This window comes from Grammomys surdaster, unplaced genomic scaffold, assembly GCF_004785775.1.
Source record: "Grammomys surdaster isolate TR1022 unplaced genomic scaffold, NIH_TR_1.0 125928, whole genome shotgun sequence".
NCBI lineage: Eukaryota > Metazoa > Chordata > Mammalia > Rodentia > Muridae > Grammomys > Grammomys surdaster.
This window is the reverse complement of record NW_021620751.1, coordinates 400,578-427,025: the sequence shown is the minus strand read 5'-3', so window position 1 is coordinate 427,025 and position 26,448 is coordinate 400,578. Positions and strand designations below refer to the sequence as shown.

Genomic DNA, 26,448 nt, shown 5'->3' with positions numbered 1-26,448 from the left:
AACAAAAAGAAAAAGAACTAAGTATTTTCTTAGGTTTGTGAAAGTCCTGAGTGACAGTTATATTAATTCTACCATAAGAAGCTTGTAGCCACCTGCTTTTGACCTACTTTCAAATAAGCTGTACTGTTTCTGAGTGGAAATACTTGTAACACATTCTATATGATAATGAACTACTGATGCATTCCATTCTTATATCTTGTAGGCATTCTCTTCTCACTCTCCTCAGATATGGAAACTGTGACTTCTAAATATATTCTATAGAATGACGTGGTGAATAACAATACGCTAGACCTCTGGGAAGGCACATAATACAAATGTTATTGATGTACAACAGGATCTTTTAGAGTCGATGTCACAAGCCTATCATGTTATCTAAGTACCACTACAAGAATATTGTGTAGTGAGATGGTACTTTTCTAATAAAGATGACCTTTTCTGATTCTCTTGTGTTACAGATATTCAAGCATGAATTCTTTTTCATTTTCAAGAAATATTTTTATTGAAAAGAATTTTTATGCAACATATTATGGTCATTTTTCCCTTCCTTATTTCCTCTTAGATACCCCCAATCCCATTGCCCACTTAAATTCATTTTTGTTCTTTCTCAAAAAGTTAAAAAAGAAATAAAAACCCAACCATAACAAAAAACTGTCAGGGGTCTGTCTATCTCCTAGTCCCTCATTCTGATCCTAGGCTACCCCATAACTAACATTCTTGCAGTTCATACTTCAGACAATTGCATACATGAAGCCATCCACCATGGCATCCCTATGGCTGTCATTCCTTTGTGGAACAATGTGATAATGTTGCCAACATTGTGGCAGAAGGAGTAACTGTAGGATTGGATATCAGAGCACTTTCCAGGATAGATGATCTCACTGCAGTTAAATTATTCGTTAACAATACTTTGTAAGTATAATCATTTTAATATTTACATACATATTTATTCTTTAGCCCAATGTTTAAACCCTGATTTTTTTCTTTTGTTACTTTTATCTTTTGTATATGATAGGCAAGTACTCTATCAGTGACTTCTGTCCTTAGGTCTTTTTATTTATTTGTACATTCACTTACCTACTTGCTGTATACTTGATATTGTTTAGTTCTGACCTGAATGAAAAGAGAATAGAAATAAGAGTGGAGGCCAAAAAGATGGCAGAGATAAATACAAATATAAGAGAGTGTCACAAAAGTCTTTGGGTTTTGATTTTTTTTTTTTTTTTTTTTTTGTCTTTCGTTTCTTATAAAGTGTCTGGCTATGTCAAAAGGCCAGATTGATGTTGACATTTCAAGTAACTTTTTCTTTACTTCTTAAAAAATGTCTACAATCACTGATTTTTTAATTAAGCATTAAGTCATAATCTTGAACATTCTTTGTAAGCAATATAGGTCACAGGGTGTACCCATGGTTCCAGCTGGATATGTAGCAGAGGATTGTCTTATCAGGCATCATTGCAAGGGAAGCCCCTTGATCTTGTAAAGGCTCGAAGACCCAGAATAGGGGAATGCTAGGGCAGTGAGGCAGGAGTGTGTGGGTTGTTGTGAGAGCACCCTCATATAGGTAGGAGAGAAGAAGGTCTTGTGGAGGAGAAACTGGGAAGGTGGACAACATTTGAAATGTAAATAAATAAAAACTGAAAAAATATACTAAATGTTGTTAGTACTCTTGCTTTCATGGTATCTAAGGAAACATGAGCAAGACACACTGAGTTTCTGAAAATAAAGAAATTAAACATGAACAGCAGAAATTCTGAGAACAATGTGCTCAGAGACGTAGAGTCTTCAGCCACACAGGTAACCCTTCACTTGCTTTCCAGATAGATAATTAGAAATGGTATCCATGAGCTTTCAGTTTTAGAGAGTTAAAAGTGAACAAGACATGATGGAGAGTGTTTTGGGGGACTCCTTCTGTGGGGATACAGTTCCATTGCCTTGATCATAGGGTTCCCAATGGAGGAATTAGAGAGAAGACTGAAAGAGCTGAAAGGGTTTGTGGTTCCATGAGGAGAGCGACAATACCAACCATCCAGAACTCCCCAGGGTCTAAACTACCAGCCTGGGAGCACATAGGGAGGGACCCATGACTCCAGCTGTATATGTAGGGGGAGGATGGCCTTATTGTACATAGGTTGGAGAGGAGATCCTTGTTCCCATGAAGGCTGGACTATAAATGTGAAGGAATTTCAGGGTGGGAAGGTGGGAGTGGGGGGGGGACAGTTGGGGACACATCCTCATAGAAGCAGGAGGAGGGGGGATGGGATAGGACGTTCCTGGGCAGGGGAGACGAATGGGGTAAGAATAACATCTGAAATGTAAATATAATATCCAATAAAAAATAAGTTAAAGTCTGGCGGTGGTGGCACACGCCTTTAATTCCATTATTTGGGAGGCAGGGGCAGATGGATTTCTGAATTTGAGAGTCTGAGGCTAGCCTGGTCTACAGAGTGAGTTCCAGGACAGCCAGGGCTACACAGAGAAACCCTGTCTCAAAAAAAAAAAAAAGATTAAAGCTACATGCTTACTGTAGGTTGTGAAGGCTGATTACCTAGTATACTACGTAGGTATTATTGTTTTCTTAATGGTAGGTTAAACTTAAAACAGGCTGAGCACATAGTAAACAGCAGATTGAGCACATAGTTCTAAATTAACTCAAGGCATGACTTTTTTCTTTCTTTTTTTTTTTAATTCATGCAATATATTCAGAACATCAGTTCCCTTCTCTCATACCCTCAGAGTCCTTCCCAAACCCCTACCCAACCAACTCCATGACTTATTAAGTTTAACAAAAAGGGACTTAATAAAATGCTCAAGGCAAAAGTGCAACAAATACACAAAATTCATAAAATTCAAAATTAGAATTCACAATTTAAAAAATCAGTAGAACAAAAGACAAGAAATTCAGAACTACCCAAACAAAGCAATACAAGATAAAAATGAAAAATCTACAAAAATCCCATTGAGCTTGTTGTGTTGGCCTTCTAGAGCTGGGCATGAGGACCACACTTAACTGTGGTTTACATGTCCTGTGAGAGTCCATTGAGAAAAACCAATTTGTATAGGCCCTGTGCATGCTGACACAGTCTGTATGGATTCACATGTGTGACGGTCCTATAGTACCTGGAAGACACTGCTTACATGATGTCATCTCTCCTCTCTTATTCTTAGAATCTTTCTGCCATTTCCTTCAGAGTTCCCTGAATCTTGAGGGAGTGGACTTTATGAAGACATCTCACATAGGAATGAGTCTTACAAAGTCTCCCATTCTCTACATAATGCCCAGTTTGTGTCACTGCATTTATTCTATCTACTGCAAGATGAAGATTATCTAATCATGGCTGAGACACTGATCTCAGGCTATAGCAGAATATCACACAGAGTCATTATTATCTTCTTTTCACAGAATAATAGTATTTGGGTTTTCCCTAGTCCCATGCTGTACCTAGTCTCAAGTTCTTTTCCACCCAATGAATATCAGAGACAAGACTTTCTATCTACTGGAATGGCTCTTAAATCTCATCAAAGAATGGCTGGTTACTAACACAAGGGTTGTGACATTATTCTATAAGCATACTTTGTTTTTGTTTGTTTGTTTGTTTATTTTATTTGTTATTGGATATTTTATTTACATTTCAGATGTTATCCCCTTACCCCATTCCCCACCCACCCTTGAACCCCCCATCCTAGACACCCTCCTGCTTCTATGAGTATGTTCCCCTAATCACCCCTGTACTCCCACATCCCCAACATTCGAATACTCCCATACTAGGAATCCAGCCTTCAAGGGACCAAGAATCTCTTCTCCCACCTATGCCCAACAAGGCCATCCTCCCCTACATATACAATTGGAGCCATTGGTCCCCTCTCTATGAGCTTGCAGTCTGGTGGTTTAGACCCTGGGAGCTCTGGTTGGTTGTTGGGCCATGGAAGGATATCTTGATTCTTGGCTGGGCATGGGCCTTTAACCTGACTCCAGTGAAGAAACCATAGGTGTTCGGCCATGCCCCCAGAACCCAGGCTCCTACACAAGGTCTAGACCAGCATTTAACCTGTGCCTAGGAGACACATTTGGCTTTGCAGCCCCTCCCAAAGGGGTGTCACCTAATACAGTGAGAGGGCCTAAGGGCTTCTTCCTCAAGAGATTTCCATATTAATGAGTTACCTAAAAGCCAGAGGTTGTAGCTAAATTAAGTGACCCTCCTCTTTGCCCCCTCCCTATTTAAGTCAGGCCTGCCCTGGCTTAAACGGGGGTAGGGGGTGCACATCTAGACCATCTATCACACACCGTGAACAATAAAGTCTTGGAACCTCTTTGGAATTTCCCATGTTATTGGGGCTTATCATCATGTAAGGCTTCCCTGTGTTCCACCACGAGACCCTCAGTTGGTTGGTATTATTGCTCACCCCATGGGGCCACAAACTCTTTCAGCTCCTTCAGTCTTCTAACTCCTCCATTGAGAACCTTATGATCAAATCAATGGTTAGTTGTAAGCATCTGCCTCTGAATACATCAGACTCTGGCAGACCTCTAAGGAGATAGCTATGTCAGGCTCCTGTCAGCATGCACTTCCTGACATCCACATCAACTTCTACCTTTGGTGACTTCACATGGGATGGATACCTAGGTTGTCTCCAGATGGCCCCTCCTTCAGTCCTTCAGTTTCTGTCCCACACTTTGACTCCATATTTGCCCCTTTGACTATTTTGCTACTCCTTCTAAGAAGGACCAAATACCCACACATTTGTCTTCTTCCTTCATGAGATTCATGAGGTCTGTGAGTTGCATCTTGGGTATTGCTAGCTCCTGTGCTAATATCCAATTATCAGTGAGTGAATACCATGTGTGTTCTTTTGTGATTGAGTTACCTCACTCAGGATGATATTTTTTAGTTCCATCAATTTACCTAAGAATTTCTTGAATTCATTATTTTTAATGAATACTCCATTGAGTAATACTCCATTGTGTAAATGTATCATATTTTCTGTATCCATTCCTCTGTTGAAGGACATCTGGGTTCTTTCCAGCTTCTGGCTATTATAAATAAAGCTGCTATGAACATAGTGGAGCATATGTCCTCATTATATGTTAGAGCATCTTCTGGGTATATGCTTGGGAATGGTATAGCTGGGTCCTCAGGTAATGCTATGTCCAGTTTTCTGAGGAACCACCAGACTGATCTCTAGAGTACTAGCACCAGCTTGCAATCCCATGAACAATAAAAGGGTGTGCATCTTCTCTACATCCTCACCAGCATCTACCATCACCTGACTTTTTGATCTTAGCCATTCTGACTGGTGTGAAGTGGAATCTCAGGGTTGTTTTGATTTGCATTTCCCTAATGACTAAAGATGTAGAACATTTATTTAGGTGCTTCTTGGCCATTCAAGTTTCCTCAGTTGAAAATTTTTTTTGTTCTGTACCTTATTTTAAATAGGGTTATTTGGTTTTCTGAAGTTTAATTTCATGAGTTCTTTTTATATATTGGATATTAGTCCTCTATCAGATATGGGATTGGTAAAGATCTTCTCCCAATCTGTTGGTTGCCATTTTTTCCTATTGATAGTATCCTTTGCCTTACAGAAACTTTACAATTTTATGAGGTCCCATTTGTCAATTCTTGATCTTAGAGCATAAGCCATTGCTATCACTTCAGGAACTTTTCTCCTGTTCCTGAGTATTCAAAGTTCTTCCCCACCTTCTCTTCTATTAGTTTCAGCGTATCTGGTTTTATGTGAAGGTCCTTTATCCACTTGGCCTTGAGGTTTGTACAAGGAGATAAGAATGGATCTATGTGCCTTCTTCTACATGTTGTCCTCCAGTTGAACCAGCACCATTTGTTTAAAAATGCTGTCCTTTTTCCACTGGACAGTTTTAGTTCCTTTGTCAAAGATCAAGTGATCATAGGTGTGTGGGTTCATTTCTGGATCTTCAATTCTATTCCATTGATCTTCCTGCCTGTCTCTGTACCAATACCAGGTAGGTTTTTTTTTTTTAAATCACTAGAGCTCAAGGTCAGTGATGATGATTCTCCCAGAACTTCATTTATTGTTGAGAATAGTTCTCGCCATCCTGGGTTTTTTCTTATTCCAAGTGAATTTGAGTATATTTCTTTCTAACTCTGTGATAAATTGAGTTGAGATTTTAATAGAGATTGCATTGATTCTGTAGATTGCTTTCAGCAAGATGGCTATTTTTATTATATTAATCCTGCCAATCCATGAGCATGGGAGATCCTTTTGTCTTCTTTGAGGTCTTTGATTTCTTCTTCAGAGACTTGATGTTCATGCCATACACAACTAACCACTTGCTTGGTTAGATTTACAGAAGGTATTTTGTATTATTTGTGACTATTTTGAAGGGTGTCATTTCTCAAATTTCTTTCTCAGCATGTTTATCCTTCGAGTAGTGGAAGGCTACTGATTTATTTGAGTTCATTTTATATCCAGCTACTTTGTTGAAGTTATCAGGTTTAGGAGTTCTCTGGTGGAAGTTTTAGGGTCCTTTAAGTATGCTATCATATCATCTGCAAATAATGAAATTTCAACTTCTTCCTTTCCTATTTGTATGCCTTTAACTTTTTTTTTGTTGTCTAATTGCTCTGGCTAGGACTTCTAGTACTCTATTGAATAGTTAGGGAAAGAGTGGGCAGCCTTGTCTAGTACCTGATTTTAGTGAGATTGCTTCAAGTTTCTCTCCATTTAGTTTGATGTTGGCTACTGGTTTGCTGTATATTGCTTTTACTATGTTTAGTTATGGGTCTTGGGATTCTGATCTTTCCAAGACTTTTACCATTAATGGATGTTGAATTTTGTTAAAGGTTTTTTAAAATCTAGTCAGATGACCATGTATTTTTTTCTTTGAGTTTGTTTACATAGTAGATTACATTGATGGACTTCTGAATATCCAACCATCCCTGCATTCTTGGGATAAAGCCTACTTGATCATGATGGATGATGTTTTGATGTGTTCTGAAATTTGGTTTGTGAAAATTTTATTGAGTATTTTTGCATCGATATTCTTAGGGAGATTGGTCTGAAGTTCTCTTTCTTTGTTGGGTCTTTGTGAGATTTAAGTATGAGCATAACTATAGCTTCATAGAATGAATTGGGCAGTGTTCCTTCTGTTTCTATTTTCTGGAATAATTTATAGAGAATTGATATTAAGACTTCCTTGAAGGTCTGATAAAATTCTGTACTAAAACCACCTTGTCCTGAGGTTTTTTTCTTTTTGTTAGGAGACTTTTTAAGAGTGCTGCTATTTCTTTAGGGGTTATGAAACTGTTTAGATGGTTTATTTGCTCCTGATTTAACTTTGTTACTTGGTATCTGTCTAGAAAATTGTCCATTTCATTCCGATTTTCCAGTTTTGTTGAGTATAAGCTTTTGTAGCAGGATCTGATGATTTTTTGAATTTCCTCAGTTTCTGTTGTTATGTCTCCCTCTCAGTTATAATTCTATTAATTTGGATACTGTCTTGTACCCTCTGGTTAGTCTTGCTAAGGGTTTATCTATCTTGTTGATTTTGTCAAAGAACCAGCTCCTGATTTTGTTGATACTTTGTGTAGTACTTTTTGTTTCTACTTGGTTAATTTCAACCCTGTGTTTGATTATTTCCTGTCATCTACTCCTCTTGAGTGTATTCGGATTTAATGGATATCTATAGAATATTTCATCCTAAAACAAAAGAGTATATGTTTTTCTCAGCACCTCATGTCACTGACTCCAAAAACGATCATATAATTGGTCAGAAAGCTTGCTTCAAAGGATACAAAAATATTGAAATTATCCATTGCATACTATCAGATCACCAAGAACTAAGGCTGGTTTTCAATAATAGCAAAAACAATGGAAAGCCCACATATATGTGGAAACTGACCAACTCTCTACTCAATTATGACTTGGTCAAGGAAGAAATAAAGAAAGAAATTAAAGACTTTTTAGAACTTAATGAAAATGATGACTAGTCATACCAAAATTCATGGTACACAATGAGAGCAGTGCTAAGGGGGAATACTCATAGCTCTAATTGTCTACAAAAAGAAACTGGAGAGAGCAAAGCCTACCAGTTTAGCAGCACATCTGAAAGCTCTAGAACAAAATAAGCATACTTTGCAGTCAATTCACCTTAGTAGATCAGAACCTTTGTAGCTGAGTTGGGGATTATCTTATCTTCTGGTACTATGCATAATCTCTCCCGGTACCATGAATAAAATCGGCAAGAGTAAATGATCTATGTAAGCACCATTTCAACTTTCATGTGCTCAATGAGAGATGTAGGTACTGTCTTCAACAAGAAATTACCTTCAGTTTGTGGATAGTATCCAATAGACTTGGAAGTAGCCCAAGTTGTTTGGTGATTGTCATGGTACCTCTTTGGCTAACAACTCAATGAGATGTACTCATATTATTATCTTGGTTGAAGGGTATGGCAAAAGTGTAATCTATTTGAAGTTAAGAGATATTTTCTGAAAAAGATATTATAGTACAGCTGTCCTAGCAACTCTCTGTACTATTACTACTTAAGTACTGTTTTATGGTAATATACTATAAGAAAGAGGCATGCAGTTCTTTTTGGATATGTAACTCATGAAAAAAAATGGAATCTGGTACACAGAAATGCTGAGAAAGATAAACATAGAATTGGACATCTTTCTGAAACAACACTGATGGTTATTTATGTGCTTTTCAGAATATGTTCACAATTGACACATTCGCATAGCTATCTTTTAATTCCTGCAGTTGTGAGGTCAATGTTGGACAGAATAAATTAATTTCCATCAAGTATCAATGCTCTGTCAAACAGGAACTAGAAAAAGATGTTACATAGAGCCTCAGATATTTATCTTTAATTGCACAACCTATAAGATAATATAAAATACTTTAATAAAGTCTTACTTCTGTCTTCTCTTAGAGGTTTTCTATTCCCATGCTTTCCTTGGAAGTACAAATAGGGTAAGATTTATAGTAGGCAAGCATTTAATTAAGCTAGAATGCTGAGTCATGCTTGCTGTGAAATAGCATGACTAGAGAAGAATTAAGGCCAATAACTGTGAGATAAACTGGTAATAATTAACCCACAGTTATTTGTCTACTAAGATGACATTTGAAAACACAGATCTGTCTCAATAAGTAGAGGAATGATGTAAATTAGGAAAGAAAGAATAATTGAGATCAGTTTACAAAGGAAGAGGCCGCTCATGGAGGGTATTAAGAAAACTTATTACCATTATTCAATTTGTGGGCTCCTTCAAGGATATTTAGAAAATGCCTATTGGCAATCTATCAGTCAAATCTCACTAAGGAAAGCAGGAAATTCATGAATTCTCTCCAGATCTATTTATATCTACTCTTTTTAACTCATTCACTTCTATTCTATTTAAAATTTTAAATATATTGCAGGTAAGCAATGAATACTAATGTTTAAATAACTTTGTTTATAAAGTTCTATGTCTTTAATATCTCAAGAATGCTTAATTTAAATACATGGCTTAAAGGTAGGAATATCCAAGTACCCTTGAGATAGGAGACCAAGCTTAAAGAATCATGAATATAGTTTTGAAAACAACACATGAAATTTAGTCAACTACTTCATGAACACATTCTACAACTAATAGTTTTCTGATTTGACACATATGTGGACTTTATTGGGTAATTCATGATAATTCTTTTTTTTTTTTTTGTTTTTTTTTTTTTTTTTTTTTTTTTTAGTGTAGGATTCCAAGCCCTCATCTTGACACTAGTTCACGTTTTAATCAGTCATTGACTGTAGTGGAAATAGTAAAACACCTTGATTTACATTAATTCATGATAATTCTTACAGGAATACTATTAGGATCCTTCCTACTTTATTTATGTAGGGTGTGTAATATTTTAAACATTTCAAAGTCCCATGTTCATAAAGATAAATATTGAGTTATTTGGATTCTGATTAATATTGTCAGGGTCTCCATTTGAGATTTAGCAAAGCAAATTTTGAAACAGAGAAAATTAAAATTGGTAGAGCAAATAAAATATTTTCAAAATTTTCATTGTTTGCATCCCAAATATTGACAATGGTTACCACACTGCTCTCTGGGTACTGACCCCTGTTAAGGTAACCATATGAAGAAGCTTGGAGTTGGAAGTAAAATACTTGAGTGAGACAAAAAAGTAATTCTGATAAAGGTGAGTTGAGACCTGGACCTTGGTCTGCAGCCAGCCCAGTGGTCATTCACCTGATAACTAGTTGTGAATGAGAACTGACATATTAGTAAGCTGGATTATCTTTCTATAGTGGTTAGATAAATAAGCAGAAGTGTCAATATTCTTGGGCCAACTAATTTTCATTAAGTGTCATCATCCTGTAGTCATATTCGGCACACTGGAATCAGAAAAGATACATACCATGTGTTACAATTATAACAGATACTTATCCTTATAATTTCAGTGGATAAGAAAATACATCATCAGCTGAAGTACTAGATGACTAATAATATAATTGACACATTTCTAAGTGTGTGCTCTATACATGTTTAAATTTTAATATGCTTATATTATATATAAATAATATTTATAATATATTTCATATATATCTTGAAATTTTTACAATAATATTGCTTTCTTTAGGTACAGAAAGAGTAATTTTCATTTGCTCAGTTATCTAAGCTAAACACATGAGTTATATTGAAAGTGACTCAGCATCAGTGGAGAAGAAATGATGTTAATCAATATGAGATAAAGTGGTAATAATTAGTCAAGAATTATATGTCTGATAAGATGACATATTAAAAAATCGATCTATTGCAATAACTAAACGCTATGGTACACATTAGGAAGAAGGAGAAATTGAGCCAACAACATGAAATCCATTCATAAAAAAGTGATGTTCAATAAAGCTGTTAAACTGAAGAAAATTTTAACATATAATTCAAGGACACAGTGATACTCTTATAAAGTATCAAGAAGTATTATTTCTGTTTGGTTTGCAGGCAACCTCTGGAATAGTTAAGACATATTAATAACACTACAAGTCACTTATACCCAAGAAGGAAGGAAATTTAATTAAGTGCCGTACTGATTGGATCTATCTTTTTATTTACTCTTTCACAAACATTACCCGTTTAATTATATTACACATAAAATGGAATGCTCATATTATTTCTATTACTCTCTATTATTATACTTCTTCATTATCCTTTCTATTCTTATCTCCTATTATTCTTCTTCCCTGTTTTTGTTAACTGAATAGTTTCTTAGAACTAATTCCCAGAAGAGTGTTGGTATATTTTTCCTCATCTAGAAGAATTTTCTCTGACGGGATTGAGAGATGCACTACTCTATGGGAGTGGTGTCTTCAGAGGAGACTATTTCTCATGTATTGTGTGGAAGAATCACCTGTCAATAAATAGCTGAAGGCCATTGAGGAGTTCATGTGGGATTGGAAGGTAGGACATCTCCTTGCTAGCAGGGAGAAGTAGGAATTCTGGAAAACTGTCAGAGGCAGGAAGATTTTACCACTGACTAAAAGGAGACAGACATATGAAACTGAGGAGTGGTAACCAACCCTGTGGCACACATAGACAAGAATAAATAGGTTATATAAGTTATAAGTTAGTCAGGGAACAAGCCCAAACTTATGGCCTAGGAATTTATTCATAAGTAATTCAGTATCCAAGTCATTATTTGTGAACTGTGGCATGAATGAAAAAGCCAACTATGGTCAGAATGTGTAAACCAAATATATCTCTTTATCCTCAGGTTGCTTTGGGTCCCTTTGTGATCAAAGCTAAAGAAATATAATTTTTTTTTTTTACAAAATCTTAAACAATCAGTTATACTAGTAAAGACTTAGAAGCCAGAAGCTGGAGCCTGACTACCTCTCTTTCTTTTCCTTTCTCTTTTTTTCCTCTATGTTCACTCCTTGTAACTGTTTGCATTCTCTGATTCTTGAGCTATGGTTGACTTTATTTCTTGTTGTTTACAATAAATGGAAAGCTCTTGGATTAAAGTTATTTATTAGGACTGAGCCATACTACAACTAGAAACAGGTTTTTCCTGTAAACAACACAATAACAGAGTTTGTAGTGTGATCAAACCTTCTCCCACAATAATTAGGATACTAACAATTATGTTGATCAATTTTTCATGTCCAGTGTTTGTTGAATATGACTGGATGTGTATTATTACCATTTTTATTTCAGTTTGCCCAACTGACATTTTTGTAAATATATACTGACCTTAAAGTTCATATTTTCTACTCTATGACTTAATCCTAGCTTTGACACTTGTAAGTGAATATACTATACTATACTGTACTATACTTGTAGTTTACCTCTATATAAAATTAATTTTTCCAATTTTCAGTACAAGTGTTTTTTATTTATTTTCTTTTTTTTCTTTTTTTAATTTTTTTCTCAAATCATAATTAATTCACACAGGAGTTATAAACACAGAAAGGCAGGATGTGGGGAAGGGAATGACACTGGAGTGTAGGTGTTCAGGGGGAATACAGATATCTTCAGAACTGGGTATCAACTAGGTGAAGGTTCAGGGGACAATTCATTATGACTATGCCTATGACTCTCTTGTCCTTATCTAAGTTGGTATTGTCTGCCAAGGCTACCTATTTACAAGGTCTATGACTACTCAGGCTTATAAAATTCCACAAAAGCTGCCTGTTGACATTAGCTTATAGGCATCTGTTTCAATGTTTTTCCACTGAGACCCAAGACTTGGTGCTAGTATACATGTATGACAGGCCTATTGCTGATTTTAGGCCTATGGTTGATTTTAGGCCTTCAGTGTGTAAGCAGGCCTTCCCCTGACATCTCCTTCCTTCTCTAAGTATAGAAGGGCTGTGGCAATTCTAAACTTGTGAAGGCAGGGATAGAGGCCTGACCTCCAGTATTTGAAGGGGACCTTGTAATGGCTCCAGTCCCCCTGTCGTTGTCCAGTGAGGCATGAGGGCCATACCCGTCCCAATGTCTTTTTTCTGGAGAGGGGATACTTTTGACATCAACCCCTATGCAGTCAGGCTTGTCCCTCAGGGAACTCAGAGAGATATTTTTACCTTTTATTTATATTCCCTTGCAGTGCTTAGCCTCTCAGCCTAAGCAAGAATTCAGATCGCCTGTCAGAGGGGGTTCTGGGTGGCCCCTCTCTGCTTGGTCTAGGGGCAGAAGTCCCCCCTTTTAGGTTGGGTGGAGATGGGTTTTGGGAACACCCTGTATAAATAACAACCTCATCTTGAGTCTCGTGGTCCTCCATAGCTAACTTATGTTAATGTATATGAGTAGATTTTGCTACCAAATTATTTATCTGTTTTATCACAGAGTTAGTCCGCCTATTTGAGGGCCAGGGACCAACAGAAAAAAGCAAAAAGAACCCAAATAATAGTCCCTAGATGGGAGGAAATAGGGTTGACAACCTTGGAGAGGCTGCAAACCAATTCTTGTACCAGCATTCCTCTGTCTCTCTCTCTCTCTCTCTGATTTTTCTTAGGGCCTTCACTACCTATTTCATGCTCTCTTTAACCCTTCTTGTCTTGTCTATGTAAAGGCAACCTTTTTCTTTGAGGGTTGTACACAGTCAAGAGCTGTATACAGCCTTTTCTATTGTACTAGAGTAAATCAAGTCCACTAAGAATCTTTGCGATTTTAGGAGGTTTCTTCAGATGGCGAAACGAGGGATTTCTTCAGATTAGTGATGTCAATCTCTAGCTGTTTGATGTTCTTGTCAGTGGCCCTTCAAAGGTCTGAGTAGTGTAAGTTCGGAGGCCAGCATCTGGATTAGAACTTCTAACAGCAGACATCACGGGTGATTCATTTTTACCTGGGATGCTGCCTGAGTTAAAGCTCCTGGGAGTCCCTCTTTCTCTCGGTTTTCTGGTGTTGGGTATGGAGCTGCTGCCTGTGACCTGCTCTATGCTTGGGCCCAGACTGGAAGTCTCCTTTTATTTATTTTCTTATAGGTAGCATCTAATGTATGGAATTTTGCTTGACATAGGTATTATGTATATCTTAAGAAAGGAATTTGGCCTGTTAACAGTCAAGCTTGTTGTTTATAATTAATTATATCCTACTTAATTCATTTGTTTCATTCTTGTTTTATTTATATCTTGTGTTCGCTTTTCTCCTTTTGATATTTTTCATAATTTGGTTGTTTTTTTCTTTGCTAACTTGACTGCTAAAGTCTCTATTGAAGTAAATATTTGAGTATAACTTTGAGAAAATTTCCAGAGAGGATTAATTAATCATTTTTTTCCATGGCGAGGGTGTCCCTTCCATGTGTTTCCATCACATAAACTCATGAACATGTAAACACATAAATACATACCTTGGAAGTCATGATGGATACCACCCTTTCAAATTGTGCAATAAAATACATCTATGACACCAAATTTTGTTTTGGTAAATGACTTGGTCAGTGTAATGAGAAATTATACTCTATACTATATAATTGTTTTATCATCAAGAATTTTTCCTAGCTGATGCATCCTAGAGTTGTTTGAAAACCAAGACAACCAAGAAGATCTAGGCAAATTATATGTCAGTATCCACAATCTTCATGGGCACATAGAAACGTTGGTGATTTAAAAATGGTAGACACAATGTTTCTTGGTGAGGAGGTTATCTACTCAGCTATTTCTCAGGGTGTTTGTGCACTAAGATTCTGTTGTGCTTTGAATATGCATTAAGAGATGTGGCCTTGTTAGAGTAGGTGTAGCCTTGTTAGAGGAAGTGTGTCCCTGTGCTGATGGGCTTTATGATCCTATGCTCAAGCTTTGCCCAATGTAGAAACAGTCTTCTAGCTGCCTTGTGGAGAAGATGTAGTACTCTCAGTTTCTTCGCCAACATTATGTATGTGCCTGGACTCTGCTATGGTTCCTGCCATGTTGATAATGGAGTGAATCTATGAAACTGGAAGCTAGCCCAATTAAATGCTGTCCTTTATAAGAGTTGCCTAGGCCATGTTGTCTCTTCACAACAATGAAACCATAAGTAATACAGATTCCAAGAACAAACTATCCAGCTACTTCTTGGTCCTATGAAAGTGCTGTGGACAGATAGGTTGAACCAACAGGCTGCTTTCTGCAAACCTTAGCAGCTAATACAACTCAGGACAGCAAACTCTTGTCTATCTTATTCCCAGACCTTGTCTCTGTCAAGTAAGTAAGGCACACAGTCAGGCTATTCAACAAACTGGATGTGATTAACTCTTTTAATCAACATTCTTACAAAATAGTACCCATGAAATACTGATAAGTTCTGTAGCTAGTACAACTTTAGTTCATGTGTTGTGAATAAAATGGAGACTCACCTCACACTAATTAATGTTCTTTCTATGATTCAAAACTCTTGCAAACAGATTTACAAAGACAGGTTATGACTCCTTCATTACAAACCATGTGACATTAAATTTGAAATAGTTAATATTTGCTTTTACAATCTCTGTTCAGGCAACAACTTCAATCTGGTCATAAAGTATATTTCCTTGTACCAACTCAGGTTATATTTTAACTCATGGATTTTTTTCTCCTCATACATAAAGACATGCAGTGAAGGAAGAAAACACACTGTGAACAGAAGGACATTGATTTCCAAGATGCCTGTGAAATGGATTTCTGCCCTGATCCTGCTGCAGATGGGTTGCTGCTTCAGATCTACGAGCTGTGGGAAGGTGTTGGTGTGGCCGATGGAATTCAGTCACTGGATGAATTTAAAGATAATACTGGATGAACTTGTACAGAGAGGCCATGAAGTCACTGTTCTGAGACCTTCAGCTTCCATCTTTGTTGATCCCAAAAAGTCGCCTGGCCTTAAGTTTGAAACTGTTCCTACAGCTCTCAGTAGAGAGGATCTGGAAAAATTTTTCACTGTGTTTGTGGATGTGTGGACTTATGAGGTCCCAAAAGATACATGCTTATCATATTCTCCTATACTTCAAAAAGTGTTTGATGAATATTCTGAATGTTGTCTAAGTCTTTGTAAGGATGTTGTTTCAAACAAACAGCTCATGACAAAACTAAAGGAATCCAAGTTTGATGTCCTTTTCTTAGATGCCATTGCTTCCTGTGGGGAGCTGATAGCTGAACTGCTCCAGATTCCTTTTCTGTACAGTCTTCGCTTCTCTCCAGGCTACACAATGGAAAAATACAGTGGAGGACTTACACTCCCTCCCTCTTATGTACCTGTGATTTTATCAGGATTAGGCGGCCAAATGACATTCACAGAGAGGGTAAAAAATATGATATGTATGCTTTATTTTGACTTTTGGTTCCAGACATTTACAGAGAAGAAATGGGATCAGTTTTACAGTGAAACCTTGGGTAAGTTATATTTCTTCTTAGTAGATTGATAACCTGAGTTACACTTGTATTTGAAGCTATATTTCCATGAAATGCAAAGAGAAGTTGGTTTTTTAGGTAATCAAATATATAATAGGATATTAGCTAACAATCTCAGAAATGCTGTGTTGAAAGCTCATATTACTATTCAAATGAAGGTATCAGTCCTGATAAAAGACATTCTGATTCACTATACAATTGTAAAGAGTTTCAAGTAGATGGTCTCTAGTAATTGTTTATTCATTTTACAGCTTTTCCCCTCTATTTTATTAAGTCACTTGCTGATTACCCAAATATTGAATTATTTAAAGAATAACACCTTTTATAGTATCAATATGTATTTTAAATTGAAGAAATTGTGTTCTTTTGCAAAAGCCAATGTATTTGTATGAAAATTAAAATGTGTGATTTCACCACATGGCATAAGTTTGATTGTTTTATGTGCAAATTCAGTACCTGTATTCTGTTCCTAGCATCCACTCATGTCCAGTGTCCTAAAATTGACGGTATGTTCACCTTCAGGGAACCTGCTGTCTTTTTATGGTATCCTCAGGCCATAGAATAATAGAGTAATAGCATATACTCATAAAAACACAAACACACCTAAATGAAAAGATAAATCATAGAATATATTCTCTGTATTTCCTAAATATTTCTCCTACTCTTCAAAGACTCAATGTTAGTTTGCAAGTATGAAAATGAAACTGAAGTTCCTACCAGCACATCTTGTTAGTGTATCCGTTCCTAACGCGTTGTTAAATGTCTGTACTGTATAGAAACATGGAAACATATATACTTATTGTATACGTTTAGAAGTCAAGTTTCTTCCCTTGAAAATTATACCACAGTTAAGACTACCATAAAATTTCTACCTTATGACATGTATAAATATTGTGATTGTTTTTATAAGATAAATACTATTAGATATTTTAATATGAAATTAAAGAAGGAGCACTATCTAGAAATTCAGCCATTCATAAACTTTAGAGCTCCCTTGACAAAAGAAGGATGAAGGACTACCTATACACTACAGTGGCCCTGGGAATTCTAGCCAGGGTACACAGCACAGAGTGAGATTTGGACCTGTATCATGTGTTTATATTGACACAGTTCCTCTTGAAAATTTAGATATGAGTAAAATCGTGCTTATTTATATGGTGGCTTGCTACAGCCCATTCTGCCCCATTTTGGGGGCCACTCTGTACTGGCCCAAGCTGCTGCTCCAGTCTGCAGGTCAGGGTCTAGCATGAGAGAGAGTGGGGATGGAGGGACAAGAGACGGGAAGAATGGAGACAAGACGGGGTTTGTGATCAAGTCCCGTTCACTAAAAGTAAATCATGGGTATATATAAGCACAAGCAGGGGAACACAGCTGAAAACACTTTACCACATGTGCCTTGCAGCTGGGCACTAAACAACAAAACAAGATATGTGAGAAAAACAAGATGTTTATCAGAGTGTGTTCAGCTCTTGTAGGCTGTTGAAAATAAGTCCCTTGTCAGGGTATATGGCCTGAGATGGCTTCAAAGATGATAGTCGATTTCTGCTAGGAGTCTGCTCACAACAGTGGGTTAGTAGATTATTTGAATAACTATTCATGGTTTCAAATTATGGAAGAAATGAGGTAACTTTCAAAGTCAGCTTTAAGAATAAAACCAAACTGGCACTTATGTTTGTTATGGGAGCCACAAATCATACATGCTAAATATGTTATATATACAAAACCATGGGTTTTATAATGCACATATTCTACATCAAACATAAATTTTTCCAACAGTCTTAAGGATATATATTTTTTATTCAGAAGAGAGTCTTGTCAACTTTTCTTTGTCTCATTTGCACATTTTCTCTACCTAGGAAGGCCAACCACCTTAGCTGAGACCATGGGCAAAGCAGAAATGTGGTTCATTAGATCTTACTGGGATTTGGAGTTTCCTCACCCAACCTTACCAAATGTTGAGTATGTTGGAGGACTCCACTGCAAACCTGCTAAACCCTTGCCTAAGGTAAATACATTTTTCTCATCTCTTTTTCTTTTCATTTCATTTCCAGTAAAAGTGATTTTACACATTTCATTATGTTTTCTCTCTAAAGGATATATTGTGAAATTAACCATCATCTTAACTATGAATTCAATAAAATAGAGAAAGAGCATGATAGACCTGGGACAGATTCATATCAGTGACTTAAATTAAGTTCAGTAAGGTATTTGGATGTTTAGACATTTGTGAAATCCTTACAAAGCAACTATGATGACATGAGTTTGAATCTCAACATTCACCTAAAAAATCATGGCGGTCCTATCTGAAAATACCCTATTTATTCACAATATCATAGAATTTTTACATATTATATGCTTACCATGGAGTTATAATTATTTTACAAAAAAACCATTAATTGAATTTATTAGAAAATTTGTCTTAACTACCACATATGTACATGCTTTAAAATAGTTATTATTTCATTAAACACTAAGTAATAGCATTAAATCAGCCATCATAGGAGAAAAATAAAATAGTGAGGAAAAAATTATACTTTCTACAAGATGAAAATGTAATGACACTACAATTTTACAAATACATTACATACTATATTTGCACTCTTAAGCTTTCACTTTGCCAGAGGAAATTATTGAGAATGTTGGTTGAGGCTGGAGAGATGGCTCAGTGTTAAGGACTGGCTGCTCTTCCAGAGGACCTGGGTTTGATCCCAGCAATCATCTGTAACTCCAGTTCTAAGAGATCTAACATCTTCTACTGGCATCTGTCAGCACTGCATATAAATGACACACAGACATGAATGTAGGCAAATACCTATAGAGAATTTTTGTTGAACGTGTGTGGGTACACTTTACACAGTTGTCTGTGATGTTCAAAGTGTTTGACATTGCCAATTTTGCCTTCTGTATTTGTTAAAACTGCAATTCTAAAAATTCCTAAGAATACTTCATTTTTTTTCTTCTAGGTTCTCTTTCATAAAACTTTCATAAATGTTTTTTCTATAATCGTTATTTTGTGATGCAAACAGTTCTTTTCTCATAGGAAATGGAAGACTTTGTCCAGAGCTCTGGAGAACATGGAGTGGTTGTGTTTTCTCTGGGGTCAATGGTCAGGAACATGACTGAAGAACGGGCCAACGCAATTGCATGGGCCCTTGCCCAGATTCCACAGAAGGTGAGATAAAGTGTCCATAGGAGGGGAATGTATACTGAGCTTGTGAAAGTCTTTGGAAGGTATGATTCGAGGAATGACTGTGTGAAATATAAAGATTTAGATAAGCTCTAACTGACTTTGGACAATTTAGAAACAGATATACACATCAGATATTAGAATACTACAGAAGGTGTTTTTGGCTGTAAGTAACTTGGATATCAACTTTGTGCTCTTTCTGGGTACATTTCAAAATGCTGCCATTATGATGCCATCACCGTCAAGGGTGTGTAGACAGCAAATTCTTCAGAGTCACTTGTTCCATTTGTTAATTATTTAAAGTCACTGCATATATAAGACTTTTTGGAGTGGGGGGAGTAAATTTGTATTAATTTTTTTCTAACATAAGAATATTAAGCAGGTATTGAAAGTTTTTGAAATATAGCAAGCGTCTGCATCCTAATTTTGAAGTAGATCTGTTCAGTGTGCAGTTGAGAGGGCTGTTTAAAAGTAAAATAAAAACAAACACAAAAACAAAACAAACAAATAAACAAAATCAACAGTTTCTGGGCTCCCCTCCCAATATTTGTAGAAGAAATATATAAAGGAAAGGTAGACATGGGTGCTGGCCCTACAGTCTTCTCTATGAATCATTAAACATGAAACATAGGATGTTCATTGTAATCTGACAGAGTGATAAATTGGGCAGATCCAAATCACATGAAATAGCCAGCTTTATTCAGAGCATCAAACAATGAATGATCTGAGGATAAGATATGTCATATAAGTAAAGATCACATGAATTCAACCTGTACACAGTCACAAGGACAACACATGTGTGACAAGACTTGTATTTCTATAAAGGTACATGAAGGACAGTTTAAATATTATCTGAATAACAATAGCAAGGAATGGGTAATAACATACTCAACCTTATCTGCTACCCCTGGGAAGAAGGCATACATACACCACAATGAAGACAAAATATTGAAATTCATTAAAAGTAACATAGAACAAATAAATAAAAGTAAACTGTAAGTAAAAATGCCAAGATATTAATGCTGGAGTATTAGATCTATCAAAATAGTTTATACAAAATATAAATTATTAGTAATTTGCCATTCTTCTCTGATTGAATTAAGCCACCAAGGCATTACGTATTTTCACGTATTATTAACTATCTCCTTTGTCTAAATTCATCTGCTGAAAAAGTGAGGATTATGTTCAACCTGTCTGAATATAAAAATAAACACAGGAACTGCTGGCACATTCTTCTCTCAGTCTTTTAAAATTTTCATTGCTCAGCTCTTCTGAATTCCTTACTTATCCCATGGCAGGTAATAAGTTATGTTTTCTCTAATATAAGATATTATAAAAAGCTATATTTTAAAAAATGATTTCCAGATTGGAAATTATTATTACATCATTCTCCTTTTCCATTCCTCCCTTCAAACACTCTCATATCTCTGCCTTTGCTGTCTTTCAAATCCATGACATCATGTTTTCATTAATTGTCATTATATAAATATATGTATCTACATTTATATTTTTACATATAACCTGCTAAGGCTGTATAATGTAAAATTTGGCTCCACCAATAAAGATTCTCTGACATTTAATAGGTTCTTTGGCGATTTGATGGCCAAAACCCAGCTTCCTTAGGACCCAATACAAGAATCTACAAGTGGCTTCCCCAGAATGACCTTCTTGGTAAGAGTCTAGAAATCAAATCTGGAATCACAACTGACTTTCCTTTATTACTGTACCTATCCTAGTATACCCAAAGTCTTTATATTACAGGGAGTTAATAAATATTTTATTTAATAAATCAACTTCTTTTTTATTGAATATTTTCTGTATTAAAATTTCAAATTTTATCCCCTTTCCTGGTTCCCTCTAAGCCTCAGAATCTCCATATCCCATCTCCCTTCCCCCAGCTTCTATGAGGGTGTTCACCCATGCGTTTTTTTTTTTTCAAACTTGCTTTTTCTTATCTACTATGTGCTTCATCTGTTTACCTGGAAACAAGTATTTCATAGTTCAAGTCTCAAGTCACATGCAAATCTGGAAAATAGGTGTATATAAATTTAATGTCTTCTTGCTCTGAGATAGATATTTCAATGTTTTTTGAGTATAAGCATATTTATATAAAAGAAATCTTCTCTGAGTTCCTCATTAGTATATACATATACATTTCTCTTTTCATGTCCAAGATTGCTAATTAATGTTATCCTGAATTCATTTTATTCTAGGTCATCCAAAAACCAAAGCCTTTGTAACTCATGGTGGAGCCAATGGCCTCTATGAGGCGATCCATCATGGAATTCCTATGATTGGCATTCCTTTGTTTGGAGAACAGCATGATAACATTGCCCAGATGGTGGCCAAAGGAGCAGCTGTTGCATTAAATATCAGAACCTTGTCAAGCTCAGATTTGCTCAATGCACTGAAAGAAGTCATTGACAATCCTTTGTGAGTATAATCTTTTAAAATGTGTATCAATTGTTTATTCATTCATTTACATATGTATTTATTTATTTGGTTAGTTATTGAGTCATTGGCCTTCTTACAGAAGGACAAATGAGCAAGTAGTATTTTCAGAGTAATAATTATTGTAGGAACAGAACAAATTAGGGCATGGTTCAGTGTACATGCTTGTTATTCTCTCTGTTATTATTTTAATTTCCTTGTTATTCTTTGTGTTTCTTTGCTATATAAATCAGGTTCATCATAAATGTTCAACTTTTCTGCTTGGGCAAAATGTGTATGCTACCATATCTGGCCAATATTTCTTTTCAATTCATTTTTTAGGGTTTTAAAAATAGTTCAAAACCCAAGTAGTCAATGAGTCAAAAGAAATCAAACATAAACTGTGGTTTTAGATAGGTTACACATAGAAGGCCTAGAAAAACATCACAGTGGATCTACTAGAATGCTATAAAAGACACATGTGACATTATGTCACTTATAACTTTTATTATTGAATATAAAAGCTATTAATGTGTAACTCTGCAACTCAATATGTTAATATATGTGAAAATCCATTAGAGTCCATCATCATTTTTTTTTTTATAAAAAAATCTATTTGGACGCTGTTTTCTGGAAAAGACTTTTTCTATCCCACTTTCAGCATACCATAGGTCCTATAGTAGTTTTGTGTATTGTTTAGGCCAGGGTAAGGTTTAACCCTCTCCATATTGGCATGCCGATTGGTGTTGTCATTATTCAGATCTTGTTTAGGCTCCCATGATGTCATACTTCATGAGTGTAACTTTTATGATATTTCTCAAATGATAATCTTCACACCAAATATCTTGGCCCTCTGTCTCTTATTATCTTTCAACCCTTTATTTTCTGGTCTATCGAGAAAGGTAGTCTTCAGGTAAGGTGCTTCAAGTAAGTTACAGCTCAGAGACCTCTATGTCTTGTTTCTGAAATATATGCTCTTTCAGAAATAAAAACATGCTTCTCACCTCTGGGGAATAACCAAGGTCAAGAACAATATGTTTAATAAGCTCTTTGACAACTCTGGCTAAAATCTCACAGGAGGGCTTCCATGTATAGTGTTGGGTTGGGTTTTATGGTAAGTAGTTTTTATATCTTGGAGGGAGAACCATCATTCCAGGTAAGAAAAGTTCTTTAAAACTATACATGTATATTTATACATTAAATTTTATGCATTACAGGTAATTTTAATAAATAGTCAATAGTATAATTCTTTGTGGATTTTCAGACATTCTTCCTGTGATTTTACCCATTTCTCCCTTCTTCTGTTCCTACTCCTTCTTCCCTCTCCCTCTCCTTTTTCCTTTCTCTTACTCTCACTCTTCTTCTCCCAAAGGATCATTCCCTCTTCTCATTTCCCTCATAAGATCACTTGAACTCTGCTCTCACTCTTTATCTTCTGCACACCTTCTTCTGCATTTACCTTCCTCCCTTTCTATAAGATACCTCTCCTCTTCTCATTCCTTAATCAAATAAGTTGATTCACAATCTGTAAATAAATATAATATTCATACTAAAAAATAAGGATGTTTTAATGAAAAGAAAATCTCAGTTTTCCTATTGCACTTTGTAAACAGTAGGAGGGTAAGTTACTATCATTGTAATTCATACCTGTTGTGCTACATTAAACTGATATTTAGGGCTGCTGACTCATGTTTCTATGTAACACTTAACCTTGATATAAAAATCAATAATCTTTTCAACAATAGAATCAAATGCACCTACATGGTTCAGTGTGAAATTTTAAGTATTTCTTTAAAATGAGAATGCAAACAAAAAATGAACGTTAGCAGTAACAGCAAAAGTTAGGGTCATAGGAAGGATCAGTGGGTAAGAGCAGGATCCATACTAGTAGAGGGCCATAACTCAGTTTCCAACACCAATATCAGGTGATTGTCAACAATCTGTAAATCCAGCTCTGCAGATATTACACACACACACACAGACACACATACACAGGAGCACACAGTCTTGCATTTGCACATTCCCATATGCACACACAGTGACACACACATGTACATAATTGAAAATAATAACCAAAATATTGAGTTTATTTTATAATGTGAATACATGTAATGCAATACAAATTCAAATAATTTCAATATTGTCATAAAGAATTGTTATGCTTTCTATTAATTACATTAATAAGTACTAACCTTCATACAAAACAGAAAAAAGCAACAGGAAGTAGCCCTTAGAGCTAATTAATAAGATCCAGGACACATTTTAAATCATATTGTGTAATGACTTATATAGCATTCCACAAAAAATTTCATTTCAAAACCAACTGCTTATCGTCAATACACAGCCAGTAGAATATCCAATGCCATGGTTGCAGCTTGAGAAATATTTGCCTTCTACTTACACTTTCTGATGCTAGTACACAGTTTGAACAAACACCCAGCTTATAATTGCTTACTGGGTTGTTTACCACTCTACAGTATCAGTGGGACCTGGGAGAGTCAGGTTGATAAGTGAGACAAAGTAAACTCTCATGCAATAGCTTACTTTACTTAGAGTATCAGTCAATTTTTACTGTGAGGATTAAGAAGAGGCACATGAATAAAGTGTAAAATAACAGGGACAAGATGCACATGATGGACAAGCCATTCATAGCAAAACAAGTTTTTCCACAAGGCACATGAAAAAATAACAGTAATCAGTTATAATAAATAATCTGAAGTAAATGTGTGCCTATTTGCTACACTTGAAAGGGTCACAAAAGCGTAATCCATAAGCAATCCTGTGTTTTCGAAGAAACTGAGGTCTTGAGACTTTTACCTTGTTTTTGAGGAGTTTTCTAACAAACCCTTAGAAATATCCTCACAGAAGTCTATTATTGAACTGTATCCTCACACTGGAAAACTAAAGTTTCATATATGCAAAAAATATGTCAGTTTGTAATGTTATATGTAAGGATTAACTGTTTAAAAAACTGTAATTTCAGAATGTTTAGTCTTTTTTACTTTTCTGTTTATATACTTCCAGTTTGTTTACTCAAGAAATTCTAACATGCCGATTAACATTGTTCTGGGCATAAATGTAAAGCATAATTCATTTTTCTCCTGCTTATTGTAAAATCAGTTTTACTATCTACACAAAATTTTAGAAATGTGTATTTTCACTCATTCTATAATTTATTTTGGATTACCATTTTATCACTTACAGCTATAAAGAGAATGCTATGTGGTTATCAACCATTCACCGTGACCAGCCTATGAAGCCCCTGGAAAGGGTTATCTTCTGGATTGAGTTTGTCATGCGCCACAAAGGAGCCAAGCACCTGAGACCACTTGCATACAACCTCACCTGGTACCAGTATCACTCTCTGGATGTGATTGGATTCCTACTAGCCTGTGTGGTGGCCACTGCAGTTATTTCTATAAAGTGTTGCTTGATTGCTTGTCAATTCTTTGTGAAGAAGGAAAAGAAAATGAAGAAAAATTAGAGCTCATTGACAATGCAGTTTTTAAATAAAATTTCAGCATCATTCTAGTTTATAAACTACATTCTGAATAAACACTCATTGATTGCTTTACCAATGCAATCTTCTTTGTAATTTTGTACCATATAAAAAGATATCTATCTATATCTACCTATATCTATATATCTATATCTATAAATATAATATAAATATATCTATAAATATAAACATATCTATAATTATATACATATAGATATGGTTCAAAATACACACACAGAGATATATGTGAAAAATTGATCAAAGAATCTTATCATTTATTTTAATTTTTAAACTATTCAATATAAAACAATTGACATGCATAGAAAAATATGGAAATTTAATACATTCTTGCCAATGTCATAATAATAAAAATATTGCTGCACCTCCACCCAGAGTAGATTGGTGCACCTGCTCTCCTTCCACACTCTACAGATTGCCTGTCTCTCAGGAAATCTTCCTTAACAAAGAACACAGCTGAGACACCCTCTACAATATCCACCCCAGCTGGAACACCCACAAAACCCAGCTGATGTGGGAGCTACCCCCTCGCCCTAGCTCCTTCTTCCTTCCAGTCTGTTCCTCTAACCATGGCAGTTAAGGTTGCCCATTCCCTTCAACACTCCACAGCCTGCTTCTCTCCCAAGAGATCTGCTTTAACCAGTGACACAAGATGTTTGTCCTAACCAGGAACACAGGAGTTCTACCTTTTCCCTTCCCCTCCTCTGTCCCTTCAAGATCCCTCCCTCTATATCCTTTGATTATTTTGTTCCTCCTTTTATGTAGGACTGAAGCATCTGCACATTGGTCTTCCATCTTCTTGAGTTTCATATGATCAATGAATTGTATCCTGGGCATTCTGAGCTTTTTTTCCTAATATACATTTATCAGTGAGTACATACCATGTGTGTTCTTTTGTGAATGGGTTACCTCAGTCAGAATATTTTCTAGGTCCATTCATTAGCCTGCAAATTTCATCAAATCATTGTCTTTAATAGCTGAGTAGAACTCCAT

General features: G+C 35.8%; 1 protein-coding gene across 1 annotated transcript; it reads left to right on the top strand.

Annotated features, from left to right (window-relative positions):
* Window positions 1–39: 39 nt before the first annotated feature.
* On the top strand, window positions 40–25,516 carry LOC114608604 (UDP-glucuronosyltransferase 2B17-like). Its single transcript, XM_028752604.1, has 7 exons — window positions 40–909; window positions 15,526–16,303; window positions 18,178–18,326; window positions 19,362–19,493; window positions 21,092–21,179; window positions 21,722–21,941; window positions 25,143–25,516. The coding sequence occupies exons 2-7, from the start codon at window positions 15,580–15,582 to the stop codon at window positions 25,420–25,422; spliced, it is 1,593 nt and encodes a 530-aa protein (XP_028608437.1). The 5' UTR covers window positions 40–909; window positions 15,526–15,579; the 3' UTR covers window positions 25,423–25,516.
* Window positions 25,517–26,448: the final 932 nt, after the last annotated feature.

Bases quoted from the DNA above. Each gene is read 5' to 3' on its own strand.
- LOC114608604 (XM_028752604.1), top strand. From the start codon at position 15,580: ATGCCTGTGAAATGGATTTCTGCCCTGATCCTGCTGCAGATGGGTTGC. The intron at 16,304-18,177 runs GTAAGTTATATT...TTCTCTACCTAG, and splicing joins GTTTTACAGTGAAACCTTGG to GAAGGCCAACCACCTTAGCT. The intron at 19,494-21,091 runs GTGAGATAAAGT...GACATTTAATAG, and splicing joins TTGCCCAGATTCCACAGAAG to GTTCTTTGGCGATTTGATGG.